The 18,715-nt window shown below is 39.0% G+C and overlaps 1 protein-coding gene across 1 annotated transcript in view; it reads right to left on the bottom strand.

Annotated features, from left to right (window-relative positions):
• The window catches only part of CPD (carboxypeptidase D), a 70,830-nt gene extending 52,578 nt beyond the window's left edge, over nt 1–18,252 (bottom strand). The window contains exons 1-2 of the mRNA XM_003131786.4: nt 17,415–18,252; nt 10,971–11,218 (exon numbers count right to left, since the gene is read on the bottom strand). Of these exons, the coding sequence (XP_003131834.2) occupies nt 10,971–11,218; nt 17,415–18,148 (982 nt within the window). The 5' untranslated portion in view covers nt 18,149–18,252. The remainder of the gene's footprint in view (nt 1–10,970; nt 11,219–17,414) is intronic.

The following is an 18,715-nucleotide window of genomic DNA, read 5'->3' as shown; positions in this document are numbered from 1 at the left end:
AGTCAAATCAGAACTGTAGCTGCCAGCCTATACCAAATCTGCAACAACACAGGATCTGAGCCAGTCTGCGACCTGCACCATAGCTCAGGGCAATGCAAATCCTTAACCCACTGACTGAGGCCAGGGATCGAACCCATATCCTCATGGATGCTAGCTGGATTTGCTAACTGCTGAGCCATGACGGGAATTCCTACATTTGTTTATTTTTTAAAGCTGACATGTTATGTGGCTCAACAGAGACTAAAGGAAAAAATGTCTGATTTCAGAATATTACCTTTATCCAGTCAAAGAAAATTTTAATTTTGGGAGTGAAACATTTCCCACAGGCATACCTCAAAGCAACAAAGCGCTTTACTAATAGTACATAAAGGATCTGCTATTTAACCTATTTATTAACAATCATAAATAAGCAAGCCAGGAACAGCTATTAGACTCTCAGGGTCTATCCAAACAAATGACCTTCGAACTTTTTTATTCATAGTAAAATAGTTTTGAAAAAGTATGTAACATTTCACGCATTTTAAAGTTGGTATCAGAAAGTTTTCATTTTAAATTTAAATAATTGCAAAAAATGTAATCTTTTGCAAATGTAAATTTCTATATCTTTAAATAAAAATTTTATATTATTATTTTAGGTAGATTCAAATAAATAAAAATACTTTGATTTGATTTTGAGAATCATCTATTTAAAACCTGCATGAATATACTCTTCAACATGAGGAATTTTATTTTTATTTTATTTTTTGACTTTATGGCACCTGTGGCATATGGAAGTTCCCAGCCCAGGGACTGAATCTGAGCCACAGCTGCACCCTGTGCCACAGATGCAACAACACTGGACCATTTAACCCACTGTGCAGGCCAGGGATCGAACCCGCACCTCTGCAGCAACCCAGCCACTGAAGTCAGATTCCTAACCCACTGCGCCATGGCAAGAACTCCAGCAGGAGGAATTTCACATCTTCTCTTTTTCTCTTTGTACTTTTATTTCCATTCCACTTGTCCCACAGATTGTTATTTGAATGGGATTAACTTTTATGCTTGAAAGTCTTTCAACGATCATCCTATAATACTTCAATCTAAAATGATACGTATGTATGCGTATTTAAAGTTCTCTTAATTTCCAGTGATCTTAATGCCCTATTAAATTTTCATCTTTTAAAGTGAAGTATTACAATAACGACTGGTATTTATCAATAAAAGCATAGTTTTACATAGATTTTGATCACAATAAACCTGACAGATAATAATTACTGAAAATAGAGCTTTAAATTAGAAGTCTGAGTGATGCTTTTATGATACCATTAAAATAACCACCAAATTGTCCTTTTTGTTTTTGGTGCACTGTAAGTTTGGAAAATGCTAAGTCAACATACTATAGTGTGATTCAGATGGGTAGAAAGGCATGCCTATCTTCAGTCAAGAGGGAGAATAGGCTATGAGTTTCAACTTCTGCAGGTAGCATCTTTCTCAGGCAGAGCAGTATTAGAAAAGAGTAGGTATGGAAGATCTGGAAATTTATTTCCTTAAAGTGACTCAAACTAAATGGTCTCCTCCTCCTCCCCACACATACCCAGTTTGAAAGCCACTGAGGTAGACTATTTCCTTCTACTCCCCAGAGAAACTGGCAAAGAAAGACAAAAGGTATACATTTAGCTTTTTAGCCTCTCTACCAATATGGGTCTTCTGAGCTAAGAATAAATTGGATGCAATGTATTGTGAAACTTTGTGATGCTTTCCTTCTTTACCAATATTTAAGAATAAGACTGGAGTTCCTGTTGTGGCACAGTGGTTAACGAATCCGACTAGGAAGCACGAGGTTGAGGGTTTGATCCCTGGCCTTGCTCAGTGGGTTAAGGATCCGGCGTTGTCATGAGCTGTGGTGTAGGTTGCAGACGCAGCTCGGATCCCTCATTGCTGTGGCTCTGGCATAGGCCGGTGGCTATAGCTCCAATTCGACCCCTAGCCTGGGAACTTCCATATGCTGCAGGAGCGGCCCTAGAAAAGGCAAAAAACAAAAAAAAAAAAAAAAAAAAAAGAATAAGACTAAAAGTGTAGCCATGAGGAATTTTTCCAGCACTACAATAAATTGAGATCAATATAACAGTTATGGGTGGCTAGATCTTCCAATCAAAGAATCTACTCATTTCCACTCAACTCCTTCAATGTGTCTTACACCTAATCTTCATATGCTTTAAGAGATTCAATTCATTTTGATCTGGAACCAATCCCTATTATTGTTTTCACTAGAGAGATCTAGTTTTAAGGAGGTGAAGAGTACTTAAACAAATTCAATCATTTATCTAAAGATGGGGCACTAATGATTCATTTCTATGTTTCATGCAAAAAAGCCATTGGGAAAAAATAACCAATGTTATAATGTTAAGACTCAAACATAACAAGTTTTTTAAAACTTGTCTCAGTAGGCCAACTATAAAATATCAAAATGCATTATATAAGAACCCCAAAAGGAGTGGCCTGGTGGTTAAGGATTGGTGTTGTTGCTGCTGTGGCTTGAGTTTGACCCCTGACCTGGAAACTTCCACATGACACAGGTACGGCCCCCCAAAAAACCACCACCACCACCAACCAGAAAAACCATAAATATTTCACAAGAACATTATTTTCATCAGGAAAAGCATTTTAGAATATTGAAATATAGGTAGGTAATTTCCATTCTATATTTACATTTGAGCTTGCTGTTATTATTTAATAAAACTACTTCAAAACACAGAAGTTCTCATAGATTAGACTTTTGTAAACAATTTATTTATATATAATAAGTGAATTATTAAGTGATATTTTGTACTCATTGAGGTATTTTTAAGAGCTAATGAGCATGATGGTCATAAAAAATTTTAAGTGGAACATCTGGATCATATGAATAGAAACAACGGAAGTTGTCCTTGAAAAAAAATTTTCCCCATATTCCTGGTCTTTAAATTCAAGTTCACTTTGACCAAATCTTAGCTGAACTTGGTCTTCGTAATCTGAACAACTTACCTTACGAAAATCTACTTCCTTCACCACTCCCACTGAATATATATTTGCTAATGATATGATTCTACAAAGTTAAACTACATTACACAGTCTTGCATCTGTTTTCTGTTTTGTCTAACTTGGTCAACCCTATCTCTCACACAGCTCTTTGAATAGCAATTTTTTAAAAATACTTTCCCATTCTCTACCACCTGTGTTAAACACACACACACACAGCCTAATGTTTAGACACTGGCCAAATCCTAAAGTAGTGTTTAGTGTTTGGTTCTTTCTCAACCTGCATGAAAGCCTACAATTACATTATAGAATATACAACCACACTACTCCTAAAGGTCAGGTTTTTATGAGGCTATATTTCAGTTTACTAAAGCAAACTCATGACTCGAGTAGAAGCAAATATTCTGTTTGAGTACCATTTTACCTTTTTGCTTTCCTTTTAAATTAGATGGCACTCAGATTAAGAGAGAGAGAGAGCAAAAGGAAGAAAAAAAGATCAACTAGTTCCTTAATGTATAAGATCAGCTAAGATCAAAAGCCCTTGACTAATGAATATTTGATTATCAATAGTATTCTTAAAATATGAACAGGCTAAGAATATGTAATCTGTTTGGCATTCCTTAAAGAAAACATCCCAGTACAGAAGGCCATAAGTACATTCACTTTGGAAATGAAAAAGCATCCATCTGTTCATTTATATATATATTTTTTTTCTAGTTGAATTTCTGCCTCCAAGCAATTAACAGTATCAATTCAATTTTCAAAATCATGTACACTGCCATATGCTTTCCACAAGTCTCATAACTCCTGAATCTCTTCATCATCTTGGACCTCTTTCCCAAGCTCCAGAGCTATCACCCAACTGTACATTGGGTACTTATAATTAGTACATCCAGTATCAACTCCAATTTTCAATCCTTTCCCATCTGAAGAGAAAACACACACACACAGAGCACACTTCTCTATTAGTTCCTTCCCTTTTCCATAACCATTCTTATTTATCCAGGCTCGACACCTCAAAGTTATATCTTTAGGTCTTTCTTTGCCTTGACACACTGTTCTGCTATCTAACTGATGGTCAGTTCTGCAATTCTTACATAATTTCTTACATAGCTCATACTCCCTTTTGCACAGCATCCCTCTAGATAAAGCCCTTTTCTCTAAACAGACCACATTCCAAGTGACTGTAAAAACTGCCCTAGTCTCACTTCCTCTAGGACACTTTTTCTGCCAATACATTTTGTATAATGACAACTCCAAAATGAGTAGCACCACACTGACCTTATTATCAAAGAATGCGCACTCTGGCAGGAGACAGAAAAAACTAACAGTGTAAATAGATAAGCATTACACTGATGTTAAACAAAGAATTCCAGGAAGGCAGGAGAGTGAGGTAATACAGGGGAGGTATCAGAGTAGGTTACAGCTGAACTTGAGAAAAGCATTCGGGACAGAGAACAGCCCAATATGTGAAGTTCATGTTTTGCAGGAAGGACAAGCCTAGAAATGTAGGCTTGAGTCAGACTGTGGGATCTTTGGTGCCATACTAAGATGTTTCAACTTGATCCTATTGAAATGTGAAGCAAGCAAAGGCAGAAGAATGCTTGAAGTTTTAGTATGTTTGCGACTTTGTTCTTAATAGATAATTTCCAAAACAAAGTAACACAAGAACTAATAGAACTAGACCCATCTTCCTTAAGTGCGACCAGTAGTAAATCACTTATCACACACACTTCAGATAAGTAACCAGACTCTGCAGGAAAATTAGATACGGGGACAGTATTTTGCACATGGTCATTAGGTCAGATTGGTTTATGTTATTTAAATCCTCTCCATCCTTACCGATATTTTTGTCTTCGTGATCTAACAACTACTGAGAAAGGCATGTTTAAAATTTCCTACTATATTTATAGATTTGTCTGTTTCTTAATATCAGATATTAGATTTTTTCAGTCCTATACTATCCATTTGATTCTTTTTTATTTTATGTAGATTCCAATTTTCTGATGTCATAAGGATTATGACATAATGCCCTGTTTAATGACACAGAAAATGCTACTGAAGAATAAGCTTTTTGGTCCATTTTTGGACCAAATCTAACCTTCTCTGCTGTCCAAAACAGTTTGGTAATTATCTTCCCCATGTTCTTTCCCTTCTGTCAACAATCTACTTTAAGCCAAATATACCTCAATATTTAGAGCACATTAGTGCTGCTCAGTCTGGTCTCCACATGATCAAAGAAGTTTAAATCCACAACAAACAAAAAGAACACCTGAAATACTTACAGATATGCTATATGGTCACTTTTCATAGCTCTCTTCCCATAGCATAATAAAGAGAGAGAACAGGAGTTCCTGTCGTGGCACAGAGTGGAAATGAATCTGACTAGGAACCATGAGGTTGCGGGTTCGATCCCTGGCCTTGCTCAGTGGGTTAAGGATCTGGCATTGCTGTGAGCTGTGGTGTAGGTCGCAGACGTGGCTCGGATCTGATGTTGCTGTGTTGCTTTGGCTGTGGTATAGGCTGGTGGCTACAGCTCCGACTGGACCCCTAGCCTGGGAACCTCCATATGCCGCAGGTGCGGCCCTAAAAAGATGAAAAGATGAAGAGACAAAAAAAAGGGAGAGAGAGAGAGAATAAAGTTTGATAAACCTACAGAACATTTTCTTCTTCTAGAATAAATTTTTAAAAAATTTGTTATTACTAGTTTGAAAAGATTCAGCCCCAAGGTAGCAGTGGAATAAATTTTTAAAAAATGTTATTACTAGTTTGAAAAGATTCAGCCCCAAGGTAGCAGTGGTTTAAAAAGACAGTACAAGGCGTTATGGCAACAATCTTTAAGTGATCATAGAATGCATAGGCTCACAGGCAACATGTAGGCCTGACTATATTTCTGACCATCTCCTATCTCAATACCCATTCATACGATAAGGAAGGCAACCTAAGGTTAGGTCATCTGAGATAAATATTTGTAGCTCAGTCCTCACTGAAAATGACTGATATGTAAATAAGACAGGATAAAATAAAAAGCCTAAATAGTAAGTTATCATAAACAACTTTCAAGATGTTTTGTTCCTACTTAAAATTTGAAAATAAGTCAATTTTACTACCACAGAGTAACCAAAAGTATTTTTTTTAAACTATAGGTTATGGCCCATTAGTAGGTTGTGAGATATATTAGTGAGTTCAGACAAGCTTTTTTTATTTAAAGAAATAGTAGAGACAACAACAACAACAGAATATATTACAAAGGTAAGTATTGCCACATGAAATTTTTGCAGTTTTATGTTTACACATATACGAAATGTACATAAATGACCAAAAGGTATTTTATATTATAGGTCTCAATAAAACGAAAGTTTGGAGTTCCTGCTATGGTGCAGCAGGCTAAGGACATAGCATCATCTCTGCAATGGCATGGATTCAATCCCTGGCCTACACAATGGGTTAAAGACCTGGTATCGCTGCAGCTGTGGCATAGGTTGCAGCTGTGGCTCGGATTGGATCCCTCCTCGAGAATTTCCACATGCTGCGAACGTGGGGGGAAAAAGTTTGAAAAATACTGATCTAGGATCTACTAGTAAGACAAGCTTATAAATTTTCTCAGAGTAGGAGCAAAATTAGAAAGAATGTTTTTATAAGTTTTTATAAGATTATCTAAAGGTCATCTAAAATTCTAAATAACTATGTACTAAGATTTTAAATAACTATGTACTCATTTCTCAAATGCTTAGAATTCAATTATTCAAAAATTCAAAAAAGACTTACTGTTTATCTTCTATATTCCAGGCATGGTTCTGTGTGTTGGGAATAGAAAACTGAATAAAACGAAGTCCTTGCCCTCGTGAAGTTTAAGTTCTATCAGAGATAAGTAGCCATGGTGCCAGGAGCTAGGCTGAGTGCTTTACATAATTCAATGAGGTTGACAGTATTTATCTTCATTGTTTAAACGTGGAAACTGAAGCTTAGAGAACTTAACTTGTCCAAGATCTCTCTCCGTCCCTCTCTTTCTCTCTCACACACATACAGCTACTTAATGGCAGAACTGGGGTTCAAACCCAAGGCAGCAGGATTCCAAAGCTCCGCCCTTAGCCATCATTACACTACACTGCAGAGTCCATCTATTTGCAGGAAAATAAAGTAAAACAATGGCATGCCCAAGAAAACTCTAAAAGTTTCACAAAGCTGTGACCTTTGATCATACAACTTCAATTATAGGTGGTCTGGAGTTACTTGCTCTTTTAAAAATTTCTATAAGTTGAAAGAAGACAATGGTAAAAGTCGACCAAAACTAATTTCATTTCATTAAGTCTGCTTTGGAATAAACATTCTAAACCATCAGATGATTTTTATAGTGTCTTCAAAACAGTAAATAAAGAAAATAATAAAGAACGGTAAACAAAGATAAAAATTAGCACATGTGGTTTAAAAAAAATAAAAGGAGGTCTGCTCCATGAATAAACTCAGCTTAGGCTTCCACAATAACAGGCTTCAGCAGACAGCAAGGCTAGTCACAGGCTTTATTAGGATACTCACTCCCTAGATGAGGTTTGAGAGACGTGTTGAGAGAAGCAAGGCCACCCACGTCGACAGCTAGATATGCTGAATCAACCCTGGCAGGACAGGCAAAAGTGGGGGGGTCAGAACACCTCACATCCCCCGATGTTAATACATTGTCTGAGCCTTGAGACCAGTTGTTTCTGTTTTGCTCACACTATATCCTCATCACTTACTACAGTGTATAGGATGTGGCAGGTACTCCGTAAATATTTGCTAAAGGATTTCGCACAAGTTATTTCTTCTCTAAGGCCTGGATTTCCTTAAGCAAAAGAACTGCACTAGATCAATATATTCATTTTTAGCTCTGAAAGTCTATACTGGAAAGAGTTCCCGTCATGGCGCAGCAGAAACGAATCCAACTAGGAACCATGAGGTTGCAGGTTCAATCCCTGGCCTTGCTCAGTGGGTTAACGATCCAGCGTTGCCTTGAGCTGTGGTGTAGGTCGCAGACACGGCTCGGATCCTGCATTGCTGTGGGGATGGCATAGGCTGGCAGTTGTAGCTCCGACTAGACCCCTAGCCTGGAATCTCCATATGCCGCAGGTGCAGCCCTAAAAAGACAAAAGACAAAAAAAAAAAAAAAAGTCTATACTTCTTTGAGTTAGAATTTCTAAATACATTACATAAAGTGTTTACGAAGTTACTCTAGGACATCCGGGTCTGATATACACCTAGTCACAAGGCTTCACAATATCTTACTCACTGCAGTTCAGTATAAGATAAGTAATGAATTTGCTCTGTTGAAACTGGTGAAACTACTGAAACTCCTTGATATTGATATTGCTGAGGCAGCAAGATATACAAACTACTGTAACTACTGTAGAAATGATGCAAAATATGTCTGACCATCCAGCTGAAACAGGAGAGAAATTGATGCCCATAAAACAAAAATAATGGCAGCAGCAAAATTTAGGTCTTTTTAAATGACTGAAGACTCAGCAAAACCTGTTGCCTGGCTTAACCAAATAACCTTACTTACTGTGGAGGAAGCATGCTTATTTTTCAAATAATATAAAATATGTTTACTTTCCTTAATCAATTGTCAATTAGAGATCACTTCCTAATGTTTTGCAACTTTCTCCAAAAAGGAAAAATAAATTATTTTCAATCCATTATTTTAAATAATATCTCAAATAATGAAGCAACTTAACTACATCACAAAACTACTAGTTCATGAAATGGGGTTTTATTAAACATATTTGCTAAAGACTGAAATCAGATTAGGCATTAAAGTACATCCTTTGTTTATAAAAAAAAATTAATGGTTTTTCAAATCACCTCTAATTGCTTTGGGCAGAAAGTCTGGCTTCTACATATTTCAAACCCCTTTCTAAATATTTCAAATCACTTGTTATATATAAGAAGCACCAATAAAAACTAGAGGGGAATCAGAAAACTCTTGAAAAGTACCAAGTCCTCAAACTTAGCACCCAATTTGGGCACACCTGGCTTGACATAAAAAGTCAAAAAGTAATTCAAATATTTAAATGAAGACATATTAAGAGAAATGTCATAAGATACTTTATAATGTGACTGCCAATAACAAGGCAAAGAAGACTTAAGGTATCCACCATGGACAGATTCCAAGAGAAAAAGTTTATACCGATGACATTTCCATAGACTGACTTGCCTCTTCTACTTTTAACTTTTCTAAGTGTGTGCTTAAAAACAACGTTATTATTCAAAAGATACCTCAAGTTTTAAAAGAATAGCTGCTTTTATAACATTTAAAAGAAAAGAGAAACAATTCAAGCTTACTTTGATACAAATATAGCATTCCATAAGGAACTGCTGGTGGTAAGGTGGTACAGCCACTGTGTAAACAGTTTGGTGGTTCCTCAAAAGCTAAATATATTTATAACCAAAAGATCTGAAAACAAGGCTTCAAATATATACTTAGACACCAATACTCATAGCAGCATGATTCGTAGTAGCCAAAAGGTAGCAGCAACAGATGACTGAATAAATGAAATGCAGTATATACCTACAATGGAATATTTCTCAGCCATAAAAACAAAGTACTGATACATGCTACAAAAATGGATGAACCCTGAAAACATGATGCCAAGTGAAATGACTCCAGTTGTATGAAATATCTACAACAGGCAACGTCACAGAGGTAAAAAGGAGATTAGAAGTTACCAGTGGCTAGGGAGGTGGTAGTGCAGGGGACAATGGGGAGTTGCTGCTTAATGGTTAAGGAGTTTCTGTTTGGTATTTAAAGAGTTTTGTAAATAGACAGTGGTGATACAGATGTACAACATCGTGAATGTAATTAATACTTCATTTTACATTTAAAGATGGTTAGAATGCATACACATTTGTTCAACGGTAATTTTGTAAAAATAGCATTCACCCCACAGATTGAAATACAAAGGGAAAATGTGCCTTTACGTAAAATGGAGACAAGTGGTGGTCATCACATTAACCAAGCTGTCCAACGTGGCCACTTGCAGCCTGATTTTATGTGCTCCTGCTGTGATCAATATAATGGTCTTGCTGGAAAATTTGGCCTTAACATGAAGAAAGTGAAAAATCTAGAATATTATAGGATAACTGGTCTGGATTCTTCAAAGGATTCACCACCATTAAGAAAAAGATGGAGTTTCCACTGTAGCTCAGCTGGTTACGAACCCGACTAGTATCCATGAGGATGTGGGTTTGATCCCTGGCCTTGATCACTGGGTGAAGGATCTGGTATTGCTGTGAGCTGAGACACAGCTGTGGTGTAGTCTGGCAGCTGCAGCTCCAATTCAATTCCCTAGCCTGGGAACCTCCATATGCTGCAGGTGTGGCCCTAAAAGCAAAAAGGAAGGAAAGAAGAAAAGAAAAGAAAGAAGACTATTGATAAGACTCTTTTAGATTGGGGAAACTTAAAAAACACAAGAGCCAAATGCAATGCTGGAACCTTGGCTGGATCTGATCTGGAAGAAAAGGAGCTCTAACAGATATTTTGGGGATAACAGGAAATTTGAGTCATAGACAGCATGTAGGATGACAGCACTGAATTACCGCTGATTCCTCAGTTACAGTAATAGTACATGGGTTATATAAGAGAATGCCCCTGTACTTGGGAAGTATATACTTGGGAGGTATTTACAGGTGGTGTGTCATGAAATGTGTAACCTACTTTTGGATCATTTGGCAAAAGAGAATGTGTGTGTGTGAGAGAAACAGAGACAGAGAGAGGGAGGGAGAAGGAACCTTTGGGGTAAGATAACAACTGGAGCCGTTAAATGAAGGATATGTATGTGTTCATGCGGTTTTCTTTCCATTTTACTGGGGGTTTGAAACAAATGTTTTTAAAGATTAAAAAGCCAGAATTCCTTGAAGTGTTCTTTTCCACCCAGAACACGCTAAGGAAGGCTAAATGAACACGGGGGAAAGTGTAACAAGTCCAGGGCTTTACTTACCTTCCACATCGTACCAATGAGCGCCATTCGTGATCCCATCTTTGAAAGTCTCGTCTTCATCTCCGGGGCAATGGGGTGCACCCGTTTTCATGATGGGGTGGTTTGAAGCATAGGCTTTTGCCAAGTATTTAAATACTTCATCATCTGAGGTTTTGCTATAGATTCCAGTAGCCTTATGTTCTGGAGAATCATCAAAAGGATAGCTTGCTACCACTGAGCCACCATGTAGATTTCCAGAAAGCACAAACCTTCAAAAACACAGCCAAGTCACATATTACATTTTAAAGGGCACAGAAAATGTATTTTTAAATCCTACATGTTCCATAAATAAACTTAGATATTCCTCTAGACACCTAGAAGACAACTCTCTCAGCTGTTGTTTTTCTTGTTTTTTGTTGTTGTTGTTTGTTTTTAATTTTTTTTTCTTTTCTTTTTTTTTTTTTATGGCCACATGCATGGCATATGGAGTTCCTGGGCCAGGGACTGAATCCAAGCTGTAGCTGTGACCTATGCTGTGCCTTTTAACCCACTGTGCCGGGTGGGGTATCAAACCCATGCCTCCACAGCAACCAGAACCACTGCAGTTGGATTCTTAACCCACTGCATCACAGCAGGAACTCCTCAGCTGTTGTAACAGATAAACAACAATAAAAAAGAAAATGGAAAGACAGCATTATCAATTCAACAAATTTCAGTTTTTACAATTCAAGTTAACTTCAAATAACTTTAAAGAATGTTCCCATCATTGAAAAGATAGCTGAACAACAAAGTATAAATTAATGTTTCAGGAGACATCTTATTTGGGGAACTCTAAATTCATGTAATAGGTTGAATAATATGAATTTGCCAATATGCAGCCATGTTTTGATCTACATATTGACAATTTCTTAGAGTTCCATCTAATACCTGCATCTTATAATGCGTTTATTTCATAGAAAGTGTGGCTTACATAAGTAAATATTTGTTGAATACATAAGTTAGGTTAATGAGTTTCATGCTTTGTATACTACTGTCCAGAGAGAATTTTTAAGATAGGAAGTCTAATTTAAAACAGGATGTGTTCTGGCTCATTCCAGTTTCACAATACACTAAACTCACATTTTCAAGAGAGAAGCTATAGTTGAGAAGATTCAGGAGGGAGAAAAGACCTGACACAGTGAGCTGCTTTCAGAGAAAAACAATACAGCACATAAAAGACTATTGCATCACTGTAAAAGCAGCTACTCTTTCCAGGCTCAACGTTCCTGGTTGGGCCATTGAAAAATAAACTGACATGGAGACAAGGCTGCTTTTATAAAAGAGATATTTTAATTTTTTAATGTTTTTACTTTTAAGTGAACCTATTTACAATTTGGTCAAATTTATAGATATAGAAATACTGAAGAACACCTTTTATGGTAAAAGCCAAAGGCAAAAACATGCTTTAATCCTATTTACACATTTTTTACTCATGCAACAGTTCAAACCTTTGCTACCAGTGAAGATTAAACACTTGTCTCTCTGCCCTCAAAACTGGATTTTTTGCTTCTACCTTTTTGTGGCTGAAATTAAACTGACCACAGAAATTCTAAAGGGGGTTGCTATATAACATTTCTTCCCATACGCTTGAAAGAATATTAAGTCTATGATATGTTTAATTTGAAAGGTTACATATGATCAGTACCTCCCAGAGGAGGTCAAACAATGAAAATTACTTGTAACACAAAATCTGTTCATCAGAAAACAGAACTTAGCTGATAAAGACAGTGCTTAAATACTAGATTAGACTGTGAAAAAAGACTAGTTTAAAACTAAATAATTATAATTAGCATAGTTCCAGACACCAGAGGAGAATGCCATTTGATGTGGTGGCAATAGCACAGGCTTTGAAAGCAGGCAAATATGTGTTAGAACATTTGGTTTCTCAGACATGTCATTCACCAGGAACATGACCAGAAGTTGCTGCCTGTTAATTAACTGAACCCCAATTTCTCTCTCATCTGTAAAATGGGGATTAATGCTACTTGCTTCCCAGGGTTGTTATGAGAATTAAATAAGATAATACAACATCTTCTAGCACAATGACTGCTTTATAGCACCTGCTCAACAAATGTTCATTCCTTTGGCCATACCTAACATCCTGCTTAGGGAATTACTGCCTTATAGACAATCTACTCCCCACTTCCACTGCCAGAAAGAATGCTACAGAAACTAAAACTAGGTATATATTCTGATATTCTAACTCCACCTTACTCATCTCTCCACCATAGGCAAGGTATTAACAATATACTTCTTGGTTTCTAAAATAATTTAAGTACTCCCCACCACCACCAAGACAGACAGACAGACACGCACACACACACACACACTTTGGGAAAGTTACAAGAAGGCCAGCCCAGTTCAGAAAATACATTCCACAACAAATTTTCTTGAGGGTCAACTGTAAGCCAAATGTTGTAGTCACTAAGGAATACATCAGTGAAGAAACAAATACAAAAATGCCCTCATGGCATTCATATTCTAGTGGGAAAAAAAAATGGATAACTGAACATTCTAAATAAGTGAAGCATGCTATTTATATATTTTCTTTCTTTCTTTCCGCCACACCCTCAGCATGTGGAAGTTCTCTGGCCAGGGGTCAAACCCAAGTCACAGCAGCAACCCAAGCCATTTGAGTGACAGTGCTGGATCCTTAACGCTGCACCGCGATGGAACTTTTTAACTACATATTTTCAATTAAAACTTTAAATTCCAAGAGTCTCTACTGAAGGCTGTATTCCACTTCCTTCAACATTTCTTCTAAGACGTCTCAGAAATACTATTAAAATGGCTTAACCAAAGACTTTTAGACCAATGAAATATTTGCAATCTACTCGAGTGACAAAATTATTAGGTTTTCTTTACTCATACAGCCTCAAAGTACCAGTGCCACTCTGGTAAGGATGAGCTCAAGAGAAAGTGATAACTACTACAGTGGCTATAAGATTACTGCTTTTCGTCTTTGTCAAACCAACTTTGCATATCAGTCCAATTTTATTTGGACAATATTTTATGGCTTCCATCTAAATCAATTCTCTTAAGTGTTTTCTCACATTTGACTTTAATATATATCTCATTCATTGCATAAGATTTAAAGTGGCTGCTAAATATAAAAATTATAAATAAGAGTCTCTAGATATTAAAGTCAATCTCTAAGGTAACTCTATATGCTCCCCTGATAACCCTATAAATGACTTTTTGAAATTAGGAAAAGCTTGATGTCTGATAAGCTAAATTCTAAAGGTTTCAGTACATTGTGGATTTATACCTACCCCAACTTTATAATGCTTTTCACAAACATATCCCAAAAATCATTTATATGCTAATCTCCTATTAAAGTCTAAGCAGGAATATTTAATTAAAGCAGTGTGCCCCCAAAATGAGGGTTAAGTATAAATTATAAAATAATTTAATAATGGAGTTAAAATCTTCTATATTTTCCTAAGCATTTATCGGTTATCAATAGTACAAAATCATCAATTAGATGGAGTATTAAGTGTAACAAAGAAAATAAACTTCACTTTCCTAAGAAGGAGGAAATAAGTCTTAAAATCTTACATATCCAAAACAATAAGAAAAGTCTGTTTCTAATGTAGCTGGGTGAATAGGATATCAAGACATTTTCAGATGACTTATTTCACAAAATACACTGCAAAAGGCAATTTCCCTATACAGACTGATGTTTGTGGATTTAAAATTTCCTATTAATACAGACGCAAAGTATTGCTTTTGGAATGGATAAGCAATGAGATCCTGCTGTATAGAACTGGGAACTATATCTAGTCACTTATGATGGAGCATAATAATGTGAGAAAAAAGGAATGTATACATGTATGTGTAACTGGGCCAACTTGCGGTACAGTAGAAAATTGACAGAACACTGTAAACCAGCTATAATGGAAAAAATAAAAATCATTATAAAAATAAAATAAAATTTCCTATTAATAAAGCTGACTTTATATTTAGGAATCAATCTCAAATTGTGTGTATGCTTGTTTTTCACCTTATTCACATATCAGTGTCCTTTGTTATTGATGAATCATTAAATAATATGTATCTTGAGTTTTTTTAAAAGATAGAGGATGAATAAGATGTACCTTTCACCCTATATACTCACCTACTTTCCCTTCTGATTAGAGTTACATTTGGAAGACAGAGGATATGATTAGAGTAGTCATCCATCACAAAACAGAATGACTTTCTGTGTACAAAATGACACAGATGAGTTTTTTAAATTTTCACAAGCTCCTATCATGGAACTAACCAGCCTAGACTATAACTTATAATCATTAAATACTGATGATAGGAAAGAGGTACCCAGAGAGCAAATCTTTGGTTCTAGATACAAAGTTTAAAGCTCTCAATATAGTCTCAAGGTGACTTGCACCAAGACAATGCTCATTTTTATTTTTGGTCACAGCAGAGCTAATACTAAAGATTAAAATCTATTCACAGAATTTACATCTCTGCAGGGGTCGTGATGGAGCATTTTAAACGTATCATTTAAGCAATGCAAACAGTGCATTTGATATATCATCTCAGAAATGTCCTGGCCATCACAGCTTCTAACATAAGCTGTGTGTTAAAATCACACTTCTTATGTAAATGTTCAGAGGTCCTGACACCATTATCTTTCAAAGAAAAATCTTCCCAGAAAGTGTATGTGAAATTAATATCTACAAGGGATCTCAGAAGGAGGAGTAAAATGAAAGGTGGGAGATAAAAGAATCTAGAATTGTCATAATGCCCATGAATTTTTCAAGGTCTGCTATATACACTGAAACCTTGTAAAAAAAAAAAAAAAAAAAAAAAGATGATTGCAAATCCTACAGGGAAACTTCTTTACCTGTTATTGCTTTTATCTTATCTGTCACTCAGAAATCCTCAAATCAGGGTGGAAAGATGAATTGCTTCACAAGCCTTATTAAGATACAAAAATGGGGATATGCTGGTAAGGCTGATGCTTGAAAACGGAAAGAAGTGTAGGCTCACTTCAGACTTTTTTCCATCTGAAGAAAGCTCCCTCTTCTTTTATTCCTCGCCTCCTCTTTTTTGCTGAAAATCCAACCCATCTCTCAAGACTCATTTCAAGTTCTACCTCTGCCACAGAGATGACCCATATTATTGCAGCTCACACAGATTTTGCCAGTAGGAACGATTCATGTAAAGTCTAACTGGATACATAAACACATCTTGTATATATTTAAAATATTTTGTTATACAGCAATTTCGAGGGTCTTATGCTCCCTTCAATCTTTATTTTATTTATTTATTTATTTACCTTTTTAGGGCCACACTTGCAGCATATGCTGGTTCCCAGGCTAGGGGTTGAATCGGAGCTGCACCCACTGGCCTACTCCACAGCCACAGCAACATCAGATCTGAGCTGCGACTGCGACCTACACCACAGCTAAGGCAACACTGGATCCTTAACCCACTGAGTGAGGCCAGGGATGGAATCTGTGTCCTCATGGATGCTAGTTAGATCCGTTTCCGCAGCCACGACAGACACTCCTTTTAATTTTTAAATCCCACATAGCTGAATAATACTTAAGGTATGTCTTAAGTGTGACAATTAACCATTCAGCCCTGACCCACTTAAAAAAAAAAAAAAAAGTGCTCAAATGGCATCAGAAACCCTTCACAGCCTAAAATGAAGCCACTTACAGATGAAAATACCAGATCTGAACAAGTTTGCCAGCCATATCCACATGCTGCATAGCTATGTCAGAGGTAAAGACGGGAAGAGCATCAGTATCTGTCAAATAACCAAGAGGAAGACCCCAGAAACCATCATCTGTCACTTTCAGGGTACAGTCTCCCTCCACTGCTGCTAAGAGTACTAAGAAGCAGAAGGTTGGAGGCTAAGTCTCAGCTACACTCCTTAACTCTGTAAAATACTTACAATCTGACTCTCGACTTCCCCATATGCAAAATAATGATGTTAATACCGTCTACCCCATCAGGTTGTGGCCAACATAAGCTGAGCTCATGCAGTCCATGAAACGGGCTTAGCAAACTGCCTTGGTCATAAAATAATTGCAATATTGTCGACTAATCTACAAAATAAGTGAGCTGACCTAGGTCATCCTTAAGGTCTACCTCATATTCTACGGTCCTGTGGGACTAGGGACCAGAATGCCAAGGTGTCTCCTCTCCAGGCAAACAGCGCTCTCTGCATTCTTTGAACAAATGACAGCCTCGAGGCAGCGCTTCTCGGACAATTAGCGGGACAGGAGGCTAAGCGGCCTGGGCCCTTTCCCCGTTATGGAGTGTCGCCCGCTGCCCTCACTACCCCAGTTCCTTAGGCCTGCAGGCTCTGTTTGAGCGCCTACTGAGTCCCAAATCCAGACTCCGCCGGTGGAGGAGGCTCACGTGGAGGGTGGGTGGCGACAAGGAGGGCGGTGGAGAGAGGACAACACTCACTTGTTCCTGCGGATCCACTCGATCAGGGCGCGCACCTCAGGCACGTCGTCCAGGGACGGGGGTTCGCCCGTGCTGAACTGGTCCGGGAAGCTGCGGTTGAGGTCGCGGCCGCGGCTATTGTCACGGCCGCTGGCCCCGGGAGGGCCGCTGTCGCTGAGACCGCAGTCACCCTCGCGGGCGCGCTCGAAGCCGTCGGGGTTGAGGCTGGGCAGCACATACACATCGGTGGTGTTGAGCAGGCGGACCAGGCGCGGGTCCCCACGGCGGTAGCCAGCCGCCAGCTCGCGGGCCAGGTAGATGAGCACCTGGCGGGACACGGTCTCGTCGCCGTGCATATTGCCCACTAGCTTCACCTGAGGCCGGCCGGGCAGGAGCGGCCCCGCCGCGTCGAGCCCCGTGTCGCCGTCAGGAGGCGGCGGCCCCAGGCCGGCCGTGAGGCGCAGCACCCAGAGCGGCCGACCCTCCACCGAGCTGCCGATGCTGAAGAGGCGAGCCAGGCCCGGGGGCCCGGCAGCCGCCGCCTCCCTCAGCACGGAGCCCAGCTCCTCTTCGTGGTAGTAGCGGTCGAACTGGCCCTCGTCCGCCTCGGCGCCCGCGCTTGTCGTTGTCGTCGTGGCCTCCGCCTTCTTGATGTGTGCTGCCTGGACCGGGCTCCGCAGCAGCAGCAGCAGGCACATAAGCAGCGGGAGGCGCCCCCGCCGCCAGGGTGGCCGCGCGTCCCAGCCGCTCGCCATCTTCCAGCAGCGCCGCTAACCCCGGCTCCGTTCCCGCAACTCGGCGCTCCGGGCGGCGGAGGCCCGCCGGATCCCCTCCGCTCCTAGCAACCCCATCCCGCCCTCCAGCCGCAGCCAATCGCCAACCGGTCTGCTGCGGCGTCACGCCGGGGGGCGGGGCTGTCCTTAAAGCAGCCGATTCCCTCTGGGTGTGCCTTCCTTCTGTCCGGGAAGAGTTCGGTCACTCTTTTCCGTCGTCAAGGTTCCTGTCGCTCTTATTCTCTCCTCCCCGTTTCCTCTTCTGCGTTTGCTCCGTTTTTCCTCTACTCGCTCAGTCTCTTCTTTTTGGCTTACCCCTTAAATTCTCACCCCCTTTTCTCGGAGTACTCTTCCTAGCCTCCTTCCCATCTTTGTTGCAGCTTTTCCCAGCTGCGCTTTAACGCTTAGAACAGAGAATCGAAAGAATCAGAAGGTTCGAAAGAATCAAAGGACACACACACACACACACACACAAAATCAAAAGGTTCGAAAGAATCTACCCTAGAAGAGCCAGAGGACGCCTCAGCCCTTTCTACCGGAGTTGTCCTG

This window comes from Sus scrofa, chromosome 12, assembly GCF_000003025.6.
Source record: "Sus scrofa isolate TJ Tabasco breed Duroc chromosome 12, Sscrofa11.1, whole genome shotgun sequence".
NCBI classification, from domain to species: domain Eukaryota; kingdom Metazoa; phylum Chordata; class Mammalia; order Artiodactyla; family Suidae; genus Sus; species Sus scrofa.
This window is presented reverse-complemented; position numbering and strand designations above follow the sequence as displayed.